General features: G+C 45.8%; 1 protein-coding gene across 1 annotated transcript; it reads left to right on the top strand.

The window, feature by feature from the left end:
* The first annotated feature begins 261 nt into the window (after positions 1-261).
* LOC141248372 (cell surface glycoprotein CD200 receptor 1-B-like) lies at positions 262-26,698 on the top strand. Its single transcript, XM_073669351.1, has 4 exons — positions 262-392; positions 24,326-24,622; positions 26,309-26,563; positions 26,649-26,698. The coding sequence occupies exons 1-4, from the start codon at positions 323-325 to the stop codon at positions 26,696-26,698; spliced, it is 672 nt and encodes a 223-aa protein (XP_073525452.1). The 5' UTR covers positions 262-322.
* The last annotated feature ends 1,020 nt before the right edge of the window (positions 26,699-27,718 follow it).

Raw genomic sequence — 27,718 nt, 5'->3', positions numbered from 1 at the left:
GAGATTTGCCTTATGAATATCGGGGTATTTCTGTCACTATCTGGCAGCTTATACCCACAGTACCGACCCTTAGGGCTATCTTGGTGTGCCGGGCCCTATACCATCTGTATGGCCCACTTACTACAAGAAAATGTCAAAAAGTTTCTGAAATACTTTTATCGGTGTCCTTTAACTGTAACTCAGGAACTGAGAGACGGAAACCTGGTATTTTGTGGGTAGCTTCACTTTATATTTTATGACTCTCTGACAGACGGAAAGTTTGCTCTACAGGAAGTTTTGTTATTTATTGCTTTTCTCTTTCTTCCCACCATAGAATTCAGAGATGGAGCATCTGCGATCAGTAATTTTTCTGATAGTTCTGGTTCTCTTGTATCCAGGCGCTGAATCCTCCGGTAAGTGTGATCCAATCTCACATTCAGGATCATATATTGCTGTCCGTATTTCTACTTATTACTGCTGAAATCCTAATTTTATACATCTAGTAAATTAAACCTTTTGTTGACCTTATTCATCAAACAGTTTTTGCCAGATTTCTGGTGAAAAATTGCTAGAAATGTCTCAAAAATGAAAAACATTACTGAATTTTTGTGTTTTTACAACTTTCATGGTTTAAAAAAAAAGTTGGTGTAACTTAGATGAGAGGGGCAATGTCCAAGCCCGGCTGACAAATTCATCAAAATTTATGCCAAAACGTTGCACAAGTTATAACAGAAATGTTGTCCGGTCCTGGACTCCCAGCAGCAGAAAGGTGCAACAAATTCATGAAGTGGCGCTTCCCTCTGCATTAATTTGGCACTTCTTACTTCAGCGCACTCTTCGTTGAGACTTGTGTACAAAACGCTTGTCTTCATGAATTAGGAATCAGACACAGAGTGGAAGCAGGATCTCTTGTTTTATGATGATAAACATAACTTTTATTAAGTATCCCTCAGTGAGCCGTCACAAGTGCAAAATAAATAATTAAAGGAAAAAAATGGTGCGAAACGGGTATAAGAAAGTTAGATCCAGCCTATTGTATCCCTAGAAGTGCATGAGTCCAATAGTACCCTGCCTAGACCACGGGGGTTGGCATACCATAACTGTAGAAAAAAGACTTGTTCAGTTCACATTCTGAGAGCTTGTGGAAGGTGAGCTTTTTTCATCTATTCACCTGGAGTGGGTGCTGTATGGCGGCTATTGTTGCTGTGGTTTTGTTTTTGTGGGGCAACGCGGCCTGGAGTCATGAGGACTCAGCCTCGCAGTATGGGTACTGTGGAATACCAGGTTGTCCACCCTTTGGTGCGCTGTCGCTGTGACGGTGGGTCACTGCACCTTTTAGACTAGGAACCCACTAAGGTTCACCGTGATGTGGTTGTAGGCTTCAAACAGTCTGATCAGAATGTTAAACTAAGAACCTCATGTTCAGTCTGTAAATTTTTGCTGGGAGGCGTTAGATCAAAGTATGAATATCGGGATGTCAGCTGAGCCCTAATTACCCCCCCAAAAAATCTTAAGAAATAGGTAATAGCAAGAAAGCAGATTTAATATATAAAAAAATAGATACATATAAAACATTAAATGTGGCTCCCTCCATCCCTGCAAACATTCTTAGGAGGGACATATGAGCGAGTGGGTTTAATACTAGAGCAATGTAGCTCACTCAACTATATTTTATTTTTCAGTAATGACTAAAAACAGTGTAAGCAGTGTAAAAAAAAAGACAACATACTGCAGATATCTGCTTGTATAAAGCCACTCCAAGTAAATTACCAGAGGAATAATATGTAGTATGGTACAATGCCTCTAAGTCGTTTAATGTGTCTTGTCAGGAATTCTATAGGACTAGCTAGTTACAGAAACTAATATTTAATAAAGCTGAAATAAAGAAAGGTACATGTCTTACACTGAAAGTGAATTTATCAGTAGGATCAACCCTCCTAAGCCGTCCAAATGGGCACGTAGGTCACAGGAAGCTGAATAAGATTATACCTTGATATCTACGATCAGAAGACTTGTTACAGAGAAATCCATGTTTTTCTTAATTTATTAGTGAGATGTTAAAACAGTTGTTCGGTCTAAAATGACAAGTCTTCAGTCACTCTATATAACTGCAGACTTGTGAATCCTCAAATTGTGAGCACTGAGCGCTGTCAGGATTCTCCGGTGTCAGCGCTGGAAAAAGGCGATCGCGTGACCAAAAGTATGCGATATGCATACTCTCAGCCTTGAAGGCACCACAATGACTAATGAAGGTGGCAGGGACTGCAAGGGTTAATAAAATTGTGTTGAGGATGATATGTTTTAAATATGGCATCCGTGGAAGATAATTGGTTTATGGGGAAAGAGGGAGGGTCATAAAGGGGTATATAGGATGAGGGAAGATAGAGATCCCCCCTTCTTTCCTACTTCTGTCTTAAGGAAATCAGACAACATTAGGAGCAGAGCGGGCTCCACGATGACACTTTGGAGAGGCTGATCCTCGACCGGGTGGCCAACAGGGATCATCATGGCTCCTGTAGATGCTGACGCGGACTCAGCAGCAGAGCATGGATGCCCCCATCCGGCAGGGTCTTGATGGATCCCCAGCATCCCGTAGTAGGCCTCATCGGCGGGTGCGCCCACCAAACCGCTGTCCCCCAGCACTCACCTGAATGATACGCGAGTGGCACCTTGTGCGAACGTGGTCACGCGAGACAGCTCGTCATCAGCCCATAGCGCAGCTATCGTGAGACCTGCAGCTGAGCCTACCAAGAGAATACACTGGGATCGTAGCCTGAGGCGCTTATGGAGTTAGGGCCGACCAGTGTTAATGGTTGCCGGGACAGGGCCTCGCAAGCCAGGGAACCAGGGCCTGAAGCGTGGCCTCTCATCCCTGCGAATCTGGGCTTACAGTGAGAGGAGCTGCAGGCCATTCAGCAGCAGAAATCACCTCAGATAGGCAATACAACTTGAGTGGCAGGTCACTCCCACACAGAAGCCAGGTCAGTGGGTCCGGTAACAAGAAAAAAGGGAGAAGAGGAAGGAGCGTGGCTGTGAATCCCATGCAAGGGAATGGTTATACCCCTCAATCACAAGGGGTTAGGAGGGACAATCCTATAGGGCAGCTAGGAGCAGCTGTGCCTGGTTTCAGTTTTGATTCACCCCCGCAGTACCCTTTAGACCTCCCTATACACAGAAGTTGGCATGAAGGGGGCTGCGAGCAGAAACAGATCGGAGAGGCAGGACGATAAGCCATCCAGCTCCAGGCTGGTCTCTGGCTCTACCTTACTTTTCACAGGAAGCGAAAGTAGCAATGGTGTCCAGAGCCGTCGTCATCGGCAGCGAAAGCATAGGAGAGAACACCACATACGTAAGCAAAGAAAAAGAGCAGAGAGCCCTTCATCATCATCCGAGGCTTCGTCTACTTCTATATCCACCATAGAATCGTCTCCATGGGGAGGTAGACGACAAACAAGAAAATACCGGCCCACGGCAGTTGATTATAGTCAATTAAATATGTGCGATAATTTTGTCGATATTTTGAAAAGTTTTTTTAAGGAAAATTGGAACAAAGGGATGGCTGGCCGTTGAGTACGGGTCCAACAAGGGAACAATTCACTCCGCCTGGCCAGCCAGACGTTAGTGCCAATTTTGCGTTTAGGGATACAATGTTTTGTGGGATAGCTCCTTTAGGGACTAACGTGCCAGCGTAAGTGAGGGAAAAAATACTAAAACATGATATTGTGGATATTTGGTTCCTCATTCTTGTGGATCACATGACGGTGGATAAGGAACGAGTTTTTGAACGGAGTTCAGACAAAATGGCTAGGGTGACAAAAACTTTTGGTAATCGGATCCTGGGGTTTTCCACTATGGTCTATATTCTCGCTCAGCGCTTTCCTGAGAAAGGGGCTGAGCCTTTTTGCTTATTTAGATTCGATTCACAGCACCTATTAGCTCCATGGAGGTGCAGCTTGGTGGCACTATGATGAATTTAGGAGTTGGTAGGCTTTTTTCCCTGTCATAGGTTAAGCGTTACAGGCAACTGATTTAGATACAGTTGATGTTGTCGCAGAGTCCACAGTGACACTCTTCCTTTCAAGGGAGAGGCGCTTTGGGGGCATTGTTAACTTCAGCAGCGGCACAGCGCCCCACAGGAGCCTGTTGGATCTTCAATGAGGGGCACTGCAGGTTCATCGCTACATGCAAATTCAGACATGAGTGCACAGTATGCGGAGGCGCTCATTTGGCACTAGGCTACTTTAGAAGAGTCAGACAGCCTGAAAAAGTTGCAGTGTTCAATACGGAGCAAAACGCTAGTGTGCATCCACGAGATGCGGCATTGACTAAACCAGTACCCCTGGAAAGAGGAGGCAAAACTTCTATTTGAAGATCTTCTGTCGGTTTCCGGATCCCCTAATAAACCTCATCTGGCGGGATGTTTTCCACAAACTTGAAATCAGGAGTCAAGGGAAAAGTTATTAAAAGAAGTTAGTGTGTTCCTCATGGTGGGCCCCTTTTCTTCTCCCCCCTTTTCTAACCTGAGAGTGTCTCCTCTGAGTTTGGTTCCCAAAAAAGAAACAGGAAAGTTCTGTATAGTACAGCATTTGTCGTACCCGCCAGGCGATTCGGTTAACAATGCTATATCAAAGCAGCGGTATCGTACACCTCTTTTGATGTTGCAGTGCAATGAATGCGGCGTTACGGAAAAAGAGCATTGTTAGCCAAGTCAGATATAGAGTCAGCTTTTCGCCTGTTGCCAGTTCATCCAACATGTTAGCATCTTTTGAGTCGCAGTTTGGATGATCGTTACTTCGTGGATATGTGTTTGCCCATGGGATGCTCAATCTCATGCTACTACTTTGAAGTGTTCTCGTCATTTCTGGAATGGATGTTGCGGTTTGAGTTAGGCATTCCATCCGTCATACACTATTTGGACGATTTCCTCTTCATAGGTCTGGAAAATGATAATACATATGCTTGTATGTTGTACGTTTTCTGCCGTTTGATGTAAAGGATAGGGGTACCGATTGCTGAGTAAAAGACAGAATGTCTGGTTAAAAACATTTCCTTTTTAGGTATTGAGCTAGATACAGAATCAATGTTTTTTTGTTTGCCGGAAGAAAAGTTAGTGAAGTTGACATCTCTCATTGACCGTTTTGTAGTGGCTAGGAAAGCCAAGCTAAAACAGGTTCAATCCATTTTAGGTTTGCTGGTTTTTGCCTGTAGAATAATTCCTATTGGGTGCACCCTGTCATTGGCAATGAGAGGCATAGAAAGACCCAATCATTTTGTGAGAATTTATAGGGCCATTAAGGAAGATCTGTGAGTATGGCAAAATTTTCTACACACATTTGATGGAAAACTAATATGTCAAGAGCCTGAAGTGTCGAATATCAACTTAGTCACAGATGCGTTAGGTCGTTGAGGTTTTGGTGCAGTTCTCGGTTTGCAGTTGTGTAGGTCGGACTGGCCACTTGTGTGGCATGATTTACCTTTCATAAATAACTTGACTTTCCCATTATCGTGGCAATTGAGTTTGGGGTAACATCTTAGGGAATTTGTTTTTGGTTTGATAATTTATAGATTGTCAATGCAGTTAATTCACTATCATCTTCTTCGCTGACGGTTTTCGCCCTGCTCAGACATTTAGTGCTTCGGTGCCTCCAGCTGAATATATTGTTTAGAGCTCAACACGTGCCGGGAGTAGACAATAAAGATGCGGATGCGTTGTCTCGTTTGCGGATGGATCATTTCAAGGGACTTCATCCATGGGCGGAGGAAAGAGGTCTTATCTGCCCGGACCACTTGTACATCATCGTAGAGTTGAGATGGCGCATTTAGTTGAGACCTCAGTAGCTTGATCTACATGGCAGAGTCACATGACAACATTGGAAGATTGGTTGATGTCGGTTAGGGGCAGCTTTCCTGTTAGTCATCGAGTTCATTTAGAAGTTACATTATCATTGTTGGAGTTTTGGAGAAAAAGAGGTTTGTCAGGTGCTGGTGTACAAAAAAGGTTGACTGGCGTAGCTTTTATATTAGAACTTTGGGGTTTTAAAGATGTAACAAAGAAAATTATGGTCAGGCAGATTTGAAAGTTTGGAAGATGGAGAAGCAATTACAGGGCAAGAGGCGTCCAGTGTCATTTTTTTTGACCCGGCTCATTAGTAGTCTAGGGGCTGTTAATCACAGTTTGTTCGAGTCGTCCCTTTTTCAGCGACTTATTCTTTGGCCTTTTTTGGGGCGTTGGCGAGTTGGTAGCCCCAAGTTCAAGGGGTGTTGGTGGTCTGGCAGCAAGCGTAGGTCAAAAACAGATCAAGAAGTTAGAGGGGTTTGGCTCACAATATAGGCTTTAGATGTCTCCTTTTGCCCGGTTCAAGTCGTTAGCGAGTACATGCCTCGGTGCCCTGCGTGCAGGCAGTTTTTGGTTCACAAATCTGGTAATTTGTTGACATTGTATCAGTTTAAAGCTATTTTCAAAGCATGCTTGAGACAGGTGGGTATGGATTTGTCACAGTTCGGGATGCACTTCTTTCAGATTGGGGCAGCCACGGAATCAAATGCTTTAGGGATGGGCGAGGAAGCAATAAAGAAGTTGGGCAGGTGGAAGTCCTCGTGCTTCCTTACAAATGTGAGACTGGATTTGTTGTAGATCGGTTGGTTTAAAATAGTTATGTGTTTGATCTGGTTTTATCATTTCAGACACAACTCCTCATATCTGGATTATCGTACACTCATATATATATTGGGCAGAAAGATGGGTGAGGGTGCATCCTTCAGGGCAGAATTTAGCTCAGACAGATATTATTTTTCATTGGGAAGGTCATCGAGGTTTGCAGTGGTTTCAAATGTCGGGTCGGATTGAAGCAATAAGTAAGGTATGCAAAAATCCGGACGTGTTGGTAATACATGCGGGTGGTAATGACTTGGGCAAAATAAAATTGGCAGGACTTGATAAAATCCGATTGTACCAGGTTCAGAAAGCTGTTTATGCAAAAGCACATTCTAGTGTGGTCCGAGGTAGTTCCTTCGCGGGTTTGGAGAGGAGCCTGGGATTTAGCGGTCCTGAAGAGAGCTCGGAGATTGCTTAACATGAGGGTGTCCTGCTTTGTGTGTTCCACAGGAGGTGTGGCGATTCGACATCATATGCTAGAAGGCAATAAATATCTTCTGTTGGCTGACGGCATTCATTTGATTGCTTTCGGCAATGATATTTTGTTAACTGGCTTACAAGAGGGAGTCACCTGTAAAATGACTGATAACACCTCTATATACAGTAGATAACACAGGATCCATCATTCACAATAGGTGATGTCACAGCTCACCTCTTCCTCCTCCTGTAAAATAACTGATAACACCTCTATATACAGTAGATAACACAGGATCCACCATTCACAATACGGGACGTCACAGCTCACCTCCTCCTTCCATATAATGACTGATAACACCTCTATATACATTAGATAACACAGGATCCACCATTCACAATAGGTGATGTCACAGCTCACCTCCTCCTCCTGTATAATGACTTTGTCGAGCAGTGACATGAGTAATGTTACCGCTCAGCAAGACAGCCAGATCACACTGAGCTTAGCGTGAGAACGCAGCTGCATGTGACTGGCAGTAACCTTAATGACGACACCGCCGGTCACATGCAGCCACATTCTCACGCTAAGCTCAGTGTGATTTGGCTGCCAAGCTGAGCGGTAACATTACTCATGTCACCACTCAGCAATGCAACAAGATGTAGCAGAGTTGGTGTTTGTCGTGGGACATCATCATTATGGATTATCTGTGGCAGGTGAGGATTACTTAGTTTTTTTATTTTTATTTGGGTATTAATAAATGAGTAAGAGAGGGTTCTCTTTTTGCAGCCGAGTTCTCATGGTACTCTAATTGTGTTCCAGCTGGTGTGGTGAGTGGTCACATTACCGATGTTAATCTGATATACACCTCTCATTTACTAACCCCTGGGCTTGATGTCAGAAGACATTACACAGTTGACATCAACCCCAAAACTATTACCCCAATTGCCAACACACCACGGCAAGTGGGAAGAGCCAAGGCTAAGTGCCAGAATTACCAGCTAATGGATGTTCCATTTCTGGAGCGGCTAAGGACTGATATTATCAGCCTGGGAGGGGGCCAATATCCATGGCTCACTCCTAGTCTATCAATATCAGACCACAGCTGTCTGTTTAGCCTCTGCTGGTTTTTAAAAATAGGGGGGACCACATGTCAGCAGACAGCTGTGACCTGTTATTAATAGGCTGGGAACCTTTATGGATATTCGCCCCTTCCCAGAATAATAATACCAGCCCCCAGCTGTCTGCTTTTCCTCAGCTGGTTAGTAAAATTAAGGGGGGCCCCGCTCTGTTTTTAAAGAATATATATTTATTTATTTAATATGTGCTATTCACAGACAGAGGGAGCTGACTCAAACTCTCATCAGCGTTCCCTGGTTTTGCTGATCACAGGGAGACCAGGTGACGGTGATGAGAGTTGGATTCAGGAACTGGGAACAGTGCTAACTATACTGAGCGGAGGAAAGCGGTGTCAGCGTCCGCCCCCCTCCCCCGCTTGCTCAGGGCTCCAGTAGCTGGCCCAATACTTACCTCTCCCCGTGCCTCCGCAGCAGGTCCGGTCTCCGCGGCTGCTGCACTGTGACGTCTCAGGTCAGAGGGTGCAGTGACGTCTTTACACTGCGCTCTCTCCTGAGCCGTCACAGCGCAGAGCGGGAAGACGCCGGCGATGCTGAGGAGTCCGGAGCAGCGGCAGCAGGTGAAGAGAAGTGAGGTGAGTATTTGATTTTTTTTTAATGTATAGAGGCATGAGGCATGGGGCATTATAAGGGAGGGGGTGTGTGTGACATCCTGCATGGGGAATTATAAGGGAGTGGGGGTGTGTGACATCCTGCATGGGGCATTAAAAGGGGGAGGGGGAGGGACATCCTGCATGGGGAATTATAAGGGAGGGGGGGTGACATCCAGCATGGGGCATTATAGGGGGGAAGTTACATCCTGCATAAGGCATTTTAAGGGGAGGGGGGGTGACATCCTGCATGGGGCATTATAAGGAGGGGAAGTGACATCCTGCATAAGGCATTATAGGGGGGAGTGACATCCTGCATGGGACATTATAAGGGGGGGAAGTGACATCCTGCATGGGGCATTATAAGGGAGGGGGGGTGACATCCTGCATGGGGCATTATAGAGGGGGTGACATCCTGCATGGGGCATTATAAGGGGGTGACATAATGCATGGGGCATTATAAGGGGGGTGACATCCTGCATTGGGCATTATAAGGGGGGGTGACATCCTGCATGGGGCATTATATGGGGGGAATAGCCTGCATGGGGCATTATAAGGGGGAACAGCCTGCGTGGGGCATTAAGTGGTAGGAACAGCCTGCATGAGGCATTATATGGGGGAAACAGCCTGCATGGAGCATTATGTGGGGGCACAGCCTGCATGGAGTGTTATATGGGAGCCAGTATTCTGCATGGAGCGTTATATGGGGGCCAGTATCCTGTATGGAACGTTATAAGGGGGCCAGTATCCTGTGTGGAGCGTTATATGGGGGCCAGTATCCTGTATGGAGCGTCATATGGGGGCCAGTATCCTGTATGGAGCGTTATTTGGGGGCCAGTATTTTGTATGGAGCGATTCGCCGGTTTATGAGCTATTGTGGAATTTACAATAGATATCACTCATGTAATTGTTAGAACTCTCCTGTTTGTTTTTTCCATCTTGTGTTTTGCGGTCACGTGACCATCTGCCTTTATATTCCAGATATGCCCTTTTGGCTGTGCTGAACTTCAGTGTTTGACCGTTTCTCTTGCCAGGTGCTTCTGTGCCTTTCTCTGTCAGTTTGTTTGGTCCTTCTGGGACCTCTAGTACTTTTTTTGTCTGTTTGTCTTTTTGTGTTCTGCAACAACTTCTCTGTTTAGGAGGTGTCCCATTTTTGTCCCAGTGTTTAGTTCTTTTAGGGACCCTCCCCTTATGCTATAGGTCTTCGACTAAGGTGGGTCTGTTCGCTAGGAACAGGCAGCCCGCTACATCGTAGGGATTCAGCTTAGTTTTACTGTAGGGACAGTTTTCCCTTATCTTTCCTTAGTACATGTTGCAGATCATAACAGTAAGTCCAGCCCAAAAAAAACCTAAAAGGAAAGAAATTCGGAGATCAGTATGGTTTCCGTCCAGGATTTGGCTCAACGCCTGCAGGGATTGTCTCTGGAGGTGGCCGAGCTCCAGCAACAAGTAAGTAGTAGTGTTGAGCGAGCACTAAAATGCTCGGGTGCTCGAAGCTCGGGCCGAGCTCACCGTGATACTTGGGTGCTCGACCCGAGCAACGAGCCCAATGTTAGTCTATGGGAGACCCTTGCATTTTTGCGGCGGCACCCCCGGCAGTCTGTAGAAAGCCTAAAAAGTGCCCAAAACGATAGTGACAGTGCTCAAATTACATGGGGACAGCATGGGGATTGCCCCAGGAAGCATATCTGACCCCCATGTCACTGCTGTCAACAACGTGGTCAGAGGTAATAAACCACTTTTACGGCCTCACAATAAAACGTTCAAAAACGAAACTGAAACTGTTTTCCTGTGAAATATGTTAAGGAACTTCCTTTCCAGGGTAAAGACTTGTGTATAAGGTAAAATAAATAACCAAAAAGAAAAATACTCCTCCACACCTTGGGCTATGTTCACAAGTAGCATTTTTTATGCGTTTTTGCACTTTTGTATTGCTTTCAACCGTGACAAATGCATTCACCGGGAAATGTCATTTTAACATTTTACAACCTTATCTGGCCATGTGCTGTGTGACACATGCATACAGTGCTGAAAAGACATGGGAACAGCATGGGGAAGACCCCTGGAAGCATCTCTGACACCCAGGTCACTGCCTAAAAGTGTGCCCATCAGGAGTGATCCTTGCCGCATCAGAAGATGCAGACTTGCAACTATCCCCGTGCAAGTCCTTGTCCCAGGGCAGTGTTTAATTGTACCTACCCCATTCCTTGCAATGCAAGCGCAAATATGCAGCCAACCACCCACCCACCCACAGGCTGCAATACTATACTGCTAGCTTGCACTTGAAATGGGGCCTTTTAGTTTGGAGGAGGCCAAAGCTGGCCACTACCTCATGGCTGCTTCAGCCGCGAGGTATCCATACTCAGTCCCCAGCCACCACTATTTGTCCCGGGAACCTTCCCCACACTTTTCTTAGCCTGGCTTGCTTTAGGGCAGCATTGGACGAGCCCACCAGACAACCAGAGACTCCTCCGGTGGGCCCTGGCTTCTCCATCAGGGGAGTTGAGAGCGCCAAGGTGGGGAGCATGATGATGATAGAAGTTAGCATCTGCTTTGTTTTCTTGGAATGCAAACGTAAGTGTGCAGCCTGCCACCCACCCACCCCGAGGCTGCAATACCATACTGCTAGCTTGCACTTGAAATGGGGCCTTTTAGCTTGGAGGAGGCCAAAGCTGGCCACTACCTCATGGCTGCTTCGGCAGCGAGGTCTCCATACTCAGTCTCCAGCCACCACTATTTGTCCCGGTAACCTTCCCCACACTTTTCTTAGCCTGGCCTGCTTTAGGGCAGCATTGGACGAGCCCACCAGACAACCAGACTCCTCCGGTGGGCCCTGGCTTCTCCATCATGGGAGTTGAGAGTGCCAAGGTGAGGAGCATGATGATGATGATAGAAGTTAGCATCTGCTTTGTTTTCTTGGAATGCAACTGTAACTGTGCAGCCTGTCACCCACCCACTCCCAGGCTGCAATGCCATACTGCTAGCTAGCTTGCACTTGAAATGAGGCCTTTTAGGCTTGTGGAGGCAGACGCTGGCCACCATGTCATGGCTGCATCGGCTGCCTGGTATCCATACTCAGTCCCCAGCCGCCCGGCGGCCGGGTGTCCACACTCGGTCCCCAGCCACCAGGGGGCGGCCGGTTGTCCATACTTGGTCCCCAGCCACCCCTATTTGTCCCGGTGTGCCTTATACACAAGCGCGCATACCAAAACATTACCTGTGCCCTCCCCAGTGTATTTGGTGGGAAGGACAGCCTATTCCACTGTAGTGTGTGCACGCCAACCCCCTGTTCATGGCACATGCAAAGATGCCTCCCGCCCTGCACCTGTCATTGCAGACTTGCAACTATCCCCGTTCAAGTCCTTTTCCCAGGGCAGTGTTCAATTGTACCTCCCCCATTCCTTGCAATGCAAGTGCAAGTATGCAGCCTGCCACCCACCCACCCCCAGGCTGCAATACCATACTGCTTGCTTGCACTTAAAACTGGGCCTTTTAGGCATGTGGAGGCGGAATCTCGCAACCACGTCATGGCTGCGTCGGCGGCCTGGTATCCATACTCAGTCACCAGCCACCCGGCGGCCGGGTGTTCATGCTTGGTCCCCAGCCACCAGGGGATGGCAGGGTGCCCACACATGGTCCCCAGCCGCCTGGGGGTGGCCGGGTGTCCATAAACGGTTCCCAGCCGCCCCTATTTGTCCCGGTGCGCCTTATACACAAGTGCGCAAACCAAAACATTACCTGTGCCCTCCCCAGTGCATTTAGTGGGAAGTGCAGCCTAACCACAAACACGTGGACAAGTGAATGTGGCCAGGGATGGTCCATCTCACTGACGCCTTCACACTGGGTTAATATTGCGGAAGCCGGGACACAGTTGGACACTGGGATGCAACATGTCCTCCAGAAATAGAGGATTGCGGGTCCTGGGTCAATCAGGCTTCAACACAAAGTTCAGAAGGTAGACAGCAGCAGTGGTCGGCCTCCTACACAATGAGTAAATTATTCATGATCATGAGGCCATCCATCTCCTTAGCTTTCTGTTCCTTGGAATGCAAGCGCATGTATGTAGTAGCGGCTAGGCCTGAGGTAGTCAGCGTTTTGGCGCATATCCTACCTTCTCCGAGGATTGCTGAATGTTTTCCTGCTACTATCCCAGTTCTATGACTCCGTTAAAACAAAGCTTCAGGTGATGAATGATGGATGAGGTGGTGGCAAAGGAGAAAGAGCAGGAGGAACAGGGACCATTCACATCAATATCAGGCCAGTCAACCACACATGTCTTGTAGGATATGTTTCTGTACCAAAAGGAGCGGTTCGGCTACACAGTTATAGGGCATACAGGGAGTGCAATGCCTACCAAAAATTTCGAGGCACTCCAATGCCCCTTGGAAGTGACATGGAGGTCAGAGGGCCTTAACTAAACCGTTTTTTCCATTTATAGCAACTGTGTCTCCTGTACACTGTTGGCCTAAGCAGTGAATGGAAGGCTTTCCAAAAATTATGAGGAGCTGCAATGCCCCTTGAAACAGACGTGAATTACAGCGTACTAAAAACCTTCTACACATTATTGGGGAGTGGGTCTCCCTTACTGTTCGCCTATGCATTGAAAAGCAAAAGCTGACTAAAATTAGGAGGAAATGCAATGCCCGTTGGAAGAGTCGTGGAGGTTAAAAGGTAATTAAAAACAACATTTCAATGCCCTTTGGAAGAGCTGTGGAGTTCAGAGTGGTTTAACAAGACGGTTTTAATGCCCCTTGGAAGAGACGTGGAGGTCACAGTAGCTTAACAAGATGGTTTTAATCCCCCTTGGAAGAGACGTGGAGTTCAGAGTGGTTTAACAAGACGGTTTTAATGCCCCTTGGAAGAGACGTGGAGGTCCCAGTGGAATACAAAGACAATATCAATGCCCCTTGGAAGAGTGGTGGAGGTCCCAGTGGAATAAAAAGACAATATCAATGCCCCTTGGAAGAGTGGTGGAGGTTACAGTGCAATAAAAAGACAATATCAATGTCCCTTGGAAGAGTGGTGGAGGTCGCAGTGGAATAAAAAGACAATATCAATGTCCCTTGGAAGAGTGGTGGAGGTCCCAGTGGAATAAAAAGACAATATCAATGACCCTTGGAAGAGACGTGGAGGTCACAGTAGCTTAACAAGACGATTTTAATGCCCCTTACAAGAGCCATGCAGTACAGCATATTAAAAACATTTTTCCCATTATTCGGGAGTGGGTCTCCCATAGTCTTTGCCTATGCCTTTCAAGCAAAAGCTGCCAAAAATTAGGACGGAGGAACTTGCAATGCCCCTTACAAGAGCCATGCAGTACAGCATATTAAAAAATTATTCCCGTTATTGGGGAGAGGGTCTCCCATAGTCTTTGCCTATGCCTTCCAAGCAAAAGCTGCCAAAAATTAGGACGGAGGAACTTGCAATGCCCCTTACAAAAGCCATGCAGTGCAGCATATTAAAAACATTATTCCCATTATTGGGGAGTGGGTCTCCAATAGTATTTGCCTATGCCTTCCAAGCAAAAGCTGCCAAAAATTAGGACGGAGGAACTTGCAATGCCCCTTACAAAAGCCATGCAGTACAGCATATTAAAAACATTATTCCCATTATTGGGGAGTGGGTCTTCCATAGTCTTTGCCTATGCTTTCCAAGTAAAAGCTGCCAAAAATTAGGACGGAGGAACTTGCAATGCTGGCAACACGGACCACGGTCACCCTGGTGGTATAGTGGTGGTGGAGGCTGAGGATAAGGAGAAGAGCAAAAAACAGCCGAAATGAGGAAGCGTATACCCATGTGTGGGTATGAAGCGGTGCATGGGAATACACCTCCCGAAATAACACAGTGGATTTGACTTTATGTTACTCTGCTGTCATTTTGATAAGGGTCAGCTTGTCAGCATTGTCAGTTGACAGGCGAGTGCACTTATCAGTTATAATTCCCCCAGCGGCGCTAAAAACACGCTCCGATAACATGCTAGCGGCAGGGCAGGCCAGGACCTCCAAGGCGTACAGAGCGAGTTCATTCCAAGTGTCCAGCTTGGATACCCAATAATTAAAAGGCATAGAGGAATCACGGAGGAACCTGGTATGGTCGGCAAGTTACTCCCTCACCATCTTTTGAAACTTTCCACTCCTTGTGAGAGTACCCCGCGCCTCAGGGCCTGTAAGCTGGGCGGGTCTCAGAAAACTGTCCCAGAACGTTGACAGTGTTCCCCTGCCTCTACTGGATTGGAGTTGCGTCTCTCTCGCCTGTACGCCTTGGTTGGGCAACGAACTGTGACCTCTGCCGCTAGCGTGTTCAGATGGGAATTTTTTAACAGTTCTGCAGCAAGGGACTTCTGGTACTGCCCCATTTTTGTAGACCTCTCCACCTCAGGAATAAGAGAGTGAAAGTTCTCCTTGTAGCAGGTGTCTAAAAGTGTCACCAACCAGTAATGATTGTCACCCAACATTTTGACAACGTGAGGGTCACGGTGAAGGCAGCGTAACATAAAGTCAGCCATGCGTGCCAGACTGGTAACGGGCAAGAATTCCGTGTCCTCACCCAGATGACGACTGACCATGCTCTCCTCCTCCTCCTCCCCCCTGTCCTCAGGCCACCCACGCTGAACCGACGGTATGACAGTTGTACAGGTACTACCATCTACAGCGCATGATACCAGCTCCTGTTCTTCCTCCTCCTCCTCCTCCTCTCCCTCATTGCCCCCCAATGCATGTTGGGATGAGATGAGGCTGGGCTGTGTGTAATCGCCCACTATGGCTTCTTGATCCATCTCATCATACTCTTTCTGCAGTGCCTCCTCTTTAATTCTCTGCAGAGAGCATTGCAAAAGACAGACAAGTGGGATGCTGACGCTAATGATGGCGTCATCGCCACTCACCATCTTGGTGGATTCTTCAAAGTTTGTCAGGATGGTACATATGTCAGACATCCAGGTCCATTCCTGAGGTCTTATGTGTGGAGTCTGACCTGAATATCGATGGCCTTGTTGCAGGTGGTACTCCACAACTGCTCTCTTCTGCTCACAAATCCTTTGCAACATGTGGAGGGTAGAGTTCCAACGTGTGGGGACATCACACACCAGTCGGTGTGCCGGAAGCTGCAAACGCTGCTGCAACACAGCAAGGGCAGCAGAAGCTGTAGCCGACTTCTGAAAATGAGCTGACAGGCGGCGTACTTTGACGAGCAGATCTCGGGGTACGATTTAAGAAACCGCTGAACCACGAGGTTAAGCACATGAGCCAGGCATGTTACGTGTGTGATCTCGCTTCGCCTCAGAGCCGCCACCAGGTTACTGCCATTGTCACACACGACCATGCCTGGATGTAGGTTCAGCGGTCTCAGCCACAGATCTGCCTGCTCTTTCACAGCTGTCCACAACTCACAAGCAGTGTGAGGTTTATCACCTAAGCTTATGAGTTTCAGCACAGCCTCTTGCCGCTTGGCTGAGGCAGTACTGCAGAGCTTCCAGCTTGTAACTGATGTGGTGATATCTGAGATGGAGGCAGAACATGAGGAGGAGGAGGGGGATGATGCACAGGAGCTGTACACTGTGGGGGCAACTCTGACTGACATAGGGCCCACAATCCTCAGTGTGGGGAGGATGTGTTCCGTCCCAAGGTCCTACTGGGTCCCGGCTTCCACTATGTTTACCCAGTGTGCCATCAGGGAGATGTACCGTCCCTGGCCACAAGCACTTGTCCACGTGTCCGTTGTCAGGTTTGACTCTCCCAGTAACTGCGTTGTTGAGGGCACGGCAGATGTTTTGGGACACGTGCTTGTGTAGTGCGGGGATGGCACACCAGGCAAAATAGTGTCGGCTGGGGACCGAGTACCGAGGGACGGCCACCGCCATAAGGTTGCGGAAGGATTCCGTCTCCACCAGCCTAAAAGGCAGCATTTCCAACGCAAGCAGTCGTGAAATATGCGAGTTTAGGACTCTGGCCTGTGGGGCGTTGGCTGCGAATTTGCGCTTTCATTCAAAGGTCTGGGATATGGACAATTGAACGCTGCGGTTGTACGTGGACGTGGACGTTGATGCAGTTTCTTGAGAAACTGCGATAACAAGTGAACACTGAGAGGAGGGGGCATCTTTGCATGCAGTATAGACAGGGGATTGCCTTGCACGCACATCAGGGGGTTCTCTTACACGCACAACAGCGGAAGAAGCAGTGGTGACACCCGCTGACACTGGTTGTGGACCCTGGAGTTCACCCCACAAAGTCGGGTGCTTTGCTGACATGTGCCTGATCATGCTGGTGGTGGTCAGGCTGGTAGTTTTGTCACCCCTGCTGATGCTGGCCTGGCAGGTGGTATAAATGGCCTTTTTGGGGTTATCAGCAGAGTCTTTAAAAAAATTCCAGACTCTGGAAGACCTACCGGTTGTACTGGCGACGTCCCTCGTGTTGGTGTTACGGGGAATGGTTTCCTGCCTTCTGTCTGCAGCCACGACACTGCTTTTTCCTGCCTGTTGGGGTACTCTGCCTCCCTCCCCCGGTGTGCTGCTGGCCTAGCTTTGCGTGTCCTCCTGCCACGTTGGGTCAGTTACTAGATCATCCACCACCTCCTCCTCTTCCACTTCCGCACCACGGTCCTCCTCCTCAGTTCGTGGCAATTGTGTCTCGTCATCGTCCACCTCTTGTGACAAATTGCCAGCGTCGCCTTTCTGTGGCCGTGGCTGTTCAAATATTTGGCCATTGCTACATGGGATCTCCTCTTCCACCACTTCAAGCGGAGCAGGCAAGGGGCCCAAATATGGAAATGGACCAATGAACAGCTCTTCAGAGTGTCCAACTGTGGTATCAGTTGCTGTCTGACGACACTTGGCATGGTGGGAGGAAGGAGCATCAGGGTGAGGAGGAGTATGCGGTTGAGACTCACGGCTACTAAGACTTGACCGTGTGGAAGACAGACCGGAGGTGGTGGTGCCCAGGTGACTGGAACTATTATCTGCTATCCAATTAATAACCTGTTGACACTGATCAGTTCGCAATAGTGGTGTTGTTGTTGTGTGCTTTCCTAGTAATTCGGTCAAGAACTGGGAGCGAGAAGATGTGGCTGTTGGTTGTGGCACATTTTCACCTTGGCCACGGCACCGTCCTCTGCACGCACCATGACCAGAACGTCCATTTCCACGTCCCTTGCCACGCACCTTGCCCATTGTAAATGAAGTAAAATAGCTTACACTCACACTATCAATGGCAAAATGGTAATAAAAAGGAGATTTGAACCGTGGAAGAGGAAAACCACAGTTCTAGTTCTCTGGCCTACACCAGAATCTTTTAAACAGATATATTTGTGCCTGAACAGTCAGCGAGACACTCAAACTGTTTTTTTTTATGGAAAAAAGGCAAAAAGGTGCATAACACCCAGATTTGAACCATGGAAGAGGAAAACCACAGTTCTAATTTCCTGGCGTATGCCAGACTTTTTTAAACAGATATATTTGTGTCTGAACAGTTAGCGAGACACTCAAACAATTTTTTTCATGGAAAAAAGGCAAAAAGGTGGATAACACCCAGATTTGAACCGTGGAAGATGAAAACCACAGTTCTAATTTCTTGGCGTATACCAGACTTTTTTAAATAGATATATTTGTGTCTGAATAGTCAGCGAGACACTCAAACTGTATTTTTTATGGAAAAAAGCAAAAAGGTGGATAACACCCAGATTTGATCCGTGGAAGAGGAAAACCACAGTTCTTATTTCCTGGCGTATACCAGACATTTTTAAATAGATATATTTGTGTCTGAACAGTCAGCAAGACACTCAAACTGTTTTTTTTATGTAACAAAGGCAAAAAGGTGTATTACACCCAGATTTGAACCGTGGAAGAGGAAAACCACAGTTCTATTTCTTTGGCCTACACCAGAATCTTTTAAACAGATATATTTTTGTCTGAACAGTCAGCGAGACACTCAAACTGTTTTTTTTTATGGAAAAAAGGCAAAAAGGTGGATAACACCCAGATTTGAACCGTGGAAGAGGAAAACCACAGTTCTAATTTCTTGGCGTATACCAGACTTTTTTAAATAGATATATTTGTGTCTGAACAGTAAGCGAGACACTCAAACTGTTTTTTTTATGGAAAAAAGGCAAAAAGGTGGATAACACTCAGATTTGAACCGTGGAAGAGAAAAAACACAGTTCTAATTTCCTGGCATATACCAGACTTTTTTAAATAGATATATTTGTGTCTGAACAGTCAGCGAGAAACTCAAACTGTTTTTTTTTATGGAAAAAAGGCAAAAAAGTGGATAATACAGAGATTTAAATCGTGGAACTGCAAAACCACAGTTCTAGTTATCTGGCCGAAACCAGACTCTTTTAAACAGATATATTTGTGTCTGAACACTCACAGACACACTCAATTTTTTTTTTTTTGGTGGGGGGGGGGGGAATACCAAAAGGTTAATAAGACGGTTATTTGTACAGTCTGACTGAGAAAAAAAAAAAAAAGAGGATTTAGATGAAAAAAAAAGGATTTTTTCCTAGTCCCTGAGACCTGGGGCTAAGTCTAGCAATTTGAGCAGCAGCAGCACACAGGACTTTAATGCAGTGTTTGCTGGTATAACCACTGCGTCTCCTATACAGCCTGCCTGCCTGATATCTGGGATGGATATTAGTCCTCAGAAGGACTGTTTGTTCGATTTTGCAGGCTTTAGAGACCCTACACTACCTATTTTGCAGTATAAATCTCTCCCTAGCTCAGCAGCACTCTCCCTACACTGTGTGATCCGGAGCGACGGTGTCCAAGACGGCGGCGCACGGTTTTAAATACTCGAGGTGACGCTGTGCAGCCAGCCAATTACTGTAATGCCCACAACCAACTTGGCTGCGGCATTACAGTGACTGGCTGGCAATCCCTGCATGTTCATTGGCTCTGTAAAGAGCACCAAACATGCAGGGTGGAGACCCGAGCTCCCGCCCGATTAACCCGAAAATGCTCAGTGCTCGCCGAACATCCTGAGTAGTGAGATGCTCGGGCGAGTACCGAGCAGTGTCGAGCATGCTCGCTCAACACTAGTGAATAGCTGTTCTGAAGAGAATTTTGTGGAACCCAAGGTAGGACTGCCTGATTTTTTTTATGGTAAACAGCAAGATTTCTTTTCCTTTAAAAATGCTTGTTTTTTATATTTTCGTTTGAGACCAAGGTCCTCTGGGAATGAATCACAGCGCATTGGTTTTATTATGTCACTTTTGCGCAAAGAACCACAGGGGTGGGCCTTTTCTCTCCAACCTAATGATCCATATTCAAGGTCTGTAGAATAATTTTTTTCTGCTATGGGGCTATTATATGAAGATCCTGATTGAATTTCATCTGCTGAGGCAGAACTCAGGCGTTTGAATCAGGGGTCAGGTGATCTTGAAAATTATTGCACACACTTCAGAAGATGGGCCTCAGAAGTTAAATGGAATGATCCAGCTCTGAAATGTCTATTTCTTGCTGGTCTGAGTGAAAGGGTTAAGGATTTGCTAATTACATTCCCCGCACCTGAGATTCTGCAGGATGCCATGCAATAAGCTGTTCTTGTGGATAGGAGATTGAGATTTAGACAGAATGAGGTAAAGACTCCTGTAATGCCAGGTCCTAGGCCCCAGAAAATCTGCTCTGATGGCAGAGAACTGATGGAGGTTGGGGCAAAGTCGCTCCCCTCTCAGGAAAGAGACCGGAGGTTCGCCGAGGGATTGTGTCTTTATTGTGGTAAAGCTGACCATTTGATTAAGTACTGTGAGCTTCGTTTAAGTAAAGAAAAAAAAAAGGTCAGTTACGCCCGTATAGCTTGTTTACGCTCTGCAGGAGTATTTCTTTCTGGAAGTACTACTTTGCAGGAAAATTTGATTGAATTTCAGGTATTTGTGGATTGTGGTTCAACACTTAATGTCATTGATAAAGGGTTTTTGGAAAACCTTAAATTGAAATCCAAACCTTTGTCATCACCTATTTCTGTGATTGCAATTGATAACACTCCCTTCAAATGTATTACTCACAAGGTTGCTGCATTTCCCCTCACTATCAATGGACTTCATCAAGAAATTTTGGACTTGGTTGTATTAGATAATTTACCCTCTCCGGTCGTTCTAGGATTGCCTTGGTTAAAACTGCACAATCCTTTGCTGGACTGGTCTACTAATGTGATTAAGTCTTGGAGTCCAAAGTGCTATGATAAATGTTGTAACGGTCGCATTGCGGCTGTGGAAAAAGAGGAATTACCTGTACCTATTCAAGATTTTTGGAGGGTTTTTTCAGAGGAGAAGTCGCAAGTTTTACCTCCTCATAGGGATTATGATTGAGCCATTGAGTTTGTTCCTGGAGCTACTCTTCCCAAGAGTCGTTTGTTTAATCTGACTATCCCTGAAAGAAAGGCCTTGGAGGAGTACATACAGACTAGCCTGACTGCTTGTCACATTAGACCTTCTAAGTTGCCTGTGGCAGTTGGATTTTTCTTTGTTAAAAAAGAAGGACGGGGGTTTACATCCATATCTGGATTTTCGTGAAATTAATAAGATTACTGTACGCAATTCCTACCCATTTCCGTTAATTCCTGACTTTTTTAACCAGTTGATGAGGGCCAAGTGGTTCTCTAAAATTGATCTCTGGGGGGGCATACAATTTGTTACGAGTGAAGGAGGGTGATGAATGGAAAACTGCTTTTAACACTCCGGTAGGTCATTTTGAGAATCTGGTGATGCCTTTTGGTCTTACCAATGCACCTGCATTTTTTCAGAACCTTATTAATGACATCCTGAGACCTTTGATTGGTAAGAGTGTGGTTGTGTATTTGGATGACATTTTGATTTATTCACCAGATCTAGAGTCCCATTGGCAGAGTGTACGTGAAGTTTTGCAGTTATTGAGTGATAATTCACTCTTTGCTAAGCTGGAGAAATGTGAGTTCGCTGTGCAGAAAATTAGTTTTTTGGGCTACATTGTATCCAGCGAGGGCTTTGAGATGGACCCGGTGAAGGTTCAGGCTGTGCAGGAATGGTTTTGCCAATTATTACAGGAAATTCATTAAGAATTTTTCTGTAATTGTTAAGCCTCTGACCGATCTCACCAGGAAAGGTGCGAATACGGTCCAGTGGGCTACTGAGGATATTGAAGCATTTGAGTATCTGAAAGAGAGGTTCAGTTCTGCCCCTATCCTTATGCAGCCTGATGAGACCAAGCCTTTTTTGGTCGAGGTCGATGCTTCATCGGTGGAGGTCGGAGCAGTTTTGTCTCAGGAGAACAAGAATGGAGTACATCCTTGTGCCTTCTTTTCGAAAAAAATTTCGGAAACCGAACTGAATTATGATTTTGGAAATCGGAAGTTGCTGGCTATTAAACTCATGTTTGAACATTGGCGAAATTTTTTGGAAGGCACTAGATTTCCTATTCAGGTTTACACAGGTCATAAGAATTTGATCTATCTGGATGCTGCCAAGCGCTTGAATGCCCGTCAAGCTAGGTGGGCACTTTTTTTTCTCGGTTTCATTTTTCTGTTACCTATATCCCTGGTACTAAGAATGTTAAAGCCGATGCTTTATCTCGCAGCTTCTCTCCTACGGTCGGTGCCAAGGAGGAAGGGAGCATTTTACAGAAAGGAGTTTTTGGTGGCCTGGATGGCAGAAGGAAGTCATCAAGTGGGTGCGTCAATATACTATGTGTGCTAGGTCAAAGGCTTCACATACTCCTGCTGCGGGGTTGCTTTGCCCTCTGGAGGTTCCTAGTGCGCCTTGGACGCATCTCACAATGGATTTTATTACTGATCTGTCCGTGTCTGAGGGTTTTACTGTCATCTGGGTGGTCGTGGACCGTTTTAGTAAGATGTGTCATTTGGTTCCATTCATTAAGTTGCCCTGCGCCAAGACACTCGCTAAGGCGTTTGTTAAGGAGATTGTCAAGCTCCATGGCGTTCCCACGGATATTGTTTCTGATAGAGGACCTCAGTTTGTGGCTCGCTTTTGGCGTGCTTTTTGTGACAGATTGGGAGTCCATTTGTCATTTTCGTCTGGGTATCATCCTGAGTCTAATGGACAGACTGAACGAAAGAACCAGGATGTTGAACAGTTTTTGCGTTGTTTTGTGGCGGACAATCAATTGGTGTGGTCTGAGTTTCTGCCTCTCGCAGAATTTGCTCTTAACAATCATACATCCTCCTCTGCTGGGTGTTCTCCTTTTTTTTGCTGCACTGGGAGACATCCGTCTTTTGGTTCGTTCTCCAAATTGGGGTCGGCGGTGCCGGAGGAGGAGAATTTTTTTGGTGATTTGGAGAGAGTTTGGACTAATGTACGTTGCAACCTTCAAGAGGTTAGCAAGAAGTCCAAGAAGTATTTTGACAGGGAACGTAAGGAGGTTTTGTTTACTGTGGGTGACATGGTTTGGTTGTCCTCAAAGAACCCGCGGTTGAGGATTCCCTCTAAAAAACTGGGTCCTAAGTTTGTGAGTCCATTTAAAGTGCTTCAGGTTGTTAACCCATCTGCTGTTAGGTTGGATGTCCCTACTTCCTGGAAGATTAATCCTGTGTTTCATGTTTCCTTGTTGAAAAAGGCTGATGTATCAGATAGGGATTCCACTGTCACAGTTCCTCCTGTGGTGGAAGACGGCGAATATGAAATTTCTCGTATCTTGAATTCTAGATGGCATAGAGGGAGATTACAGTATCTTGTCTCCTGGAAGGGTTTCGGTCCCGAAGACAACTCCTGGGTAAGGACGGATGATGTCTCTGCTCCTAGGCTTGTTAAAGCTTTCCACAGGAGGTTTCCGGATAAGCCTGGGCATGGAGGATCTGGAGGATCCTCATAAAAGAGGGGGTACTGTTAGAACCCTCCTGTTTGTTTGTTTTTCATCTTGTGTTTTGCGGTCACGTGACCATCTGCCTTTATATTCCAGCTCCACCCTTTTGGCTGTGCTGGACTTCAGTGTTTGACTGTTTCTCTAGCCTGGTGCTTCGGTGCCTTTGTCTGTCAGTTCGTTTGGTCCTTCTGGGACCTCTAGTACTTTTTTTGTCTGTTTGTCTTTTTGTGTTCTGCAACAACTTCTCTGTTTAGGAGGTGTCCCGATTTTGTCCCAGTCCTTAGTTTTTTTAGGGACCCGTCCCCTTATGCTATAGGTCTTCGTTCAGACTAGCCGATGACTAAGGCGGGTCTGTTCGCTAGGAACAGGCAGCCCGCTACATCATAGGGATTCAGCTTAGTTTTACTGTAGGGACAGTTTTCCCTTATCTTTCCTTAGTACATGTTGCAGATCATAACAGTAATGTGAGAAGTGAAATCTTCGGCATTGTACTATATATATATTTCTCTGCGGTATCTGTGCATCATGAATCGTGGTATGTGTTAAAGGGGCCACTGAGACTCTTTTGCCCAGGGCCCACAAAAACCTGGAGCCGACCCTGGCCACACTGATGTTACACATGGACACACGGACTCTGAGAGCACCAGTACTGTTTTTTCCAATACTGGAAATATTATGATGTGTGAAAGAGGCCTAAGGGAAAGTGATAAGTAAGCTGGAAAAGGAGTGATGGTTTCTTTAACTCCCTAACATGATTTCTTTTACTTTTAGATTTGATGAAGGTGAGAAGAGGTGATCCTGCTGTTCTGCAGTGTGAGGTTGATCCTGGAGACACATTACTGTCAGTTACATGGAAGGTTCGTCTATATAATTCATCCTGTGTAATATCATATAAAATAGAGGAAGATAATACAAAGACGTCATACAGCTCCTGCAACGCAAAGATGAGAAGTGACCATTTATCACTGACCATCAGTCATACTGACATATTGGATGAAGGGACGTACTCTTGTCAAGTGGTAAATGATTTTGCCACAATTACCCAATACTTTTTACTTCTAGTATTAGGTGAGTAAGACCTGGTACGATTCCTTATACTATAAGGTTGCCGCACATTTTTCCTTTGACAGGATCATTCTTGTACACTTCACACAATACATTGGACCAGCTGTGTATATAATATTCTATAACAATTCTTCTTGTCCATGGAAACTTGCCACTGTCGTGTGCGACCATATGTTTTCAAACTAATATTCAAAAAACATAAACATTTCATATTGGCTAGAGATATAGCATTATTGAATCTCCCCATAAATAGTGTCTCAGGATATAGTGCAGTGGATTATGCAAATTATAAACCTATATTTGGATGCCAAAGCATCCAAAAAATACCACCAGCAATTTCAATAAAAAACTAGTAATCTTTATTAAACCAATGTAGACAAAAGATACATTAAAATGCAGCAATGTAAAAAAAACTGCACAGAGATATAACAAAGAGGGATTAATAAGCAAAAAGTGGCGGTCAGCCCAGTGCTGGGTAAGGTATTCTCACCCCAATCTTATCTATATAGCCTAGTCCGAGACATTGGTGCATCCTCTAGCCTCTGGCAATATATCAGATTCAGAGTCAAGGTGCAACAGTGCATTAATATATGGATCGGGTTCTCAGGGTGCCCCAGTAATTAGGGTAATTCTATACAGCTCAATATTACACTGCATCCTGGTCCTACAATCAGAACCACGCACCAGCTTTAGAATTGCACTTACCCATGTCAACGTGAAATATTGTGGGCCACCACCATTCACCCCGACGCGCGTTTCGCACACATACAGCTTTTCAAGGGGAGTGTGATATGTTTTCCCAGAGCAGACATGATCTCAGACCAGACATAACAATAAATTCAGACCCCAGACCAGACATTATAGGGGATTCAGACCCCCAAACTTGTCTGGTATAGATACTTACTGCTTCTTGGCTGCAGTCCTCTTCATTCATAGATGGTGGCATGGACATCAGCCTGAACTGGAAGGGAACAGGACATTGTGTGTAGCAGCATACAGAAGCAGAAAGGTATGTTACTTAAAAGTGGATGAAAAGCCAGGCAGCCATGCTGTTCATTAAGTAGGACAAGGATGAGGTGCACCAGCAAAGCCGTTGGACCAGATAAACAGATGGAATACAGCACAAACTAATAGCATTAATGAAAATAGAAGACCAGCTAGAGCAATGGAGAATGTAGAGACCGGATGGCAGCTAAACCAATGGAGGCTGATCAGGGCCATAGGGAAAATGGAGGCTCAGCAAAGTACTTACCTCAGTAGCAAGTTGGTGGACTTTGTAACATTGTAGCAGAACCTAGTGTTTGTAGAAGGCTTGGATATGTCCGGTGGCAGAGACCAACAGTGTGGTACTGGCGTAGATTCCAAACTACCTGAATACTCATGTAGTGGCGCCTGAGTCAGCCTGTAAGACCTTAATGCGTGACATCAGAGGTGAATGCTGGCTGAGTGCAGGTTGCAAAGCCAAACACTGGAGCCAAGTCAGGTGAATAACACTGACAATATCACCATTCTGTCCTGTTCAGATTTGACTCATTCAATGACCAAACAATCAGTCAGTTCTGGGTGTGATTTCCATTGGATTCACCCATATCTGAAACACTGAGATTATTAACAATTTTTCCATCACTGTTCTCTAGTGATATATAATCTATAACAGCTTAATAAAATAGCCTTTCATCCTTTTTCCAGCTCAGCTGTCTATTTACCTAAAATTAAGCAGTGATGGATCTCCAGAATGTGGAGCGATCGGTGGGAATCCACCTGCAGAAATCTCCTGGATCCCACATTCAGATGATATAAATACTACAAAACTGGAAGATCCGGACGGGACGTGGTCAGTGATCAGCACATTCAGTATAAGGAGAACGTCCGGGTCATTGGTGACTTGTGTCGTGTCTCATCCAACATTTGTAATTCCATGGAAAGAAGACATTACACTGAATGGTAAATATATATACATGTGTGTGGTGAGGTTATGGTGAACCTCCACTTTATAACATTTTACACTTTATATCTGTTTATAATTAAGTTACTTCTTTGGGATTTTATCTTAATTTGAGGAGTGAAGTTAAAGATTAACTGCACTTTCGAGTAACTTTTCAGAATAACCTGTTATGTGTGTGTACATGGGAAATAACATTATTCCAGGCCATTATATCACTTTGCATGCTGCACTGTCCACTCAACAAGCTCTTCATTTGCAGTTGACTCATAGCTGGTGGGTGGAGATTAATTGCTATAATGTCTGCCACACAGTGCACAATCAGAGAGAGATTCCAGCTCTTCATTCCTTGGTTGGCACATAGAGAAAAGAAGCAGACGTATGGAGGAGATTATTCAGCAGTACTAAGCTCTATAGATATGACTGCAGAGGTAAAAGACTTTTTAAAAAGCTCAGCACGGTCTTTCTGTGTCTCTCTGCCTTTTTTCTCAAGTTACTCCTCGCTCCTGCTCCCTTATCATAGAGTATAATAGGCTTTCTCCCATGATACCTCACTGAGCTAGTAGTCCGTCTTGCGTTGGGCAAGATGCACATGAGCTGTTTATTCTGATTGGATGGTGAGTTTAGGAGGCAGGGGGAGGACAAAAAGTGACTCCTAAGTGGAGAAAGAAGCCTATGTCTCTCATAAGACATACAGTATGCAAAGTTTGCTAAAAGTACAATTTCTATTTTAACAAATTTGTCTCAGGATAGATATTGTTTGCATGTCCTAGGAAGATAATCCACATCGACTTGCTTGCAGCCATTGTCCAGTCTCAGCCGCACTCCTCACATTGCTTTGATGGTTCCTTATAACAGCACTTCTGATACTCGTTTTTATTGAGCCATTTCTTTTTGAAGTGCTTTTTTATTTAGGCCACAAGCAACTTCCTTGTGGATTGTCTGCACTCTTGTGACCTATGACGCGCCCCCTGGGACATATTCCTTTTTGAGGGGAATACCCGGCACCGGATCAGATGGGGGGTTGTAGTCTCCGAGCGGCTGTGACCCGGCCCGTGCCCAGGGCGTCAAGCTCAGGGTTATGTGGCAGTCCTACAGATGTTATTAAGAGTTCTTTTGTGTCGACTACGCCACCCGTTGTGATGCGGTCACTGTGG

Source organism: Phyllobates terribilis, unplaced genomic scaffold (assembly GCF_046119375.1).
Source record: "Phyllobates terribilis strain yellow unplaced genomic scaffold, ASM4611937v1 Scaffold_2__4_contigs__length_985480577, whole genome shotgun sequence".
Classification (NCBI taxonomy): domain Eukaryota; kingdom Metazoa; phylum Chordata; class Amphibia; order Anura; family Dendrobatidae; genus Phyllobates; species Phyllobates terribilis.
This window is presented reverse-complemented; position numbering and strand designations above follow the sequence as displayed.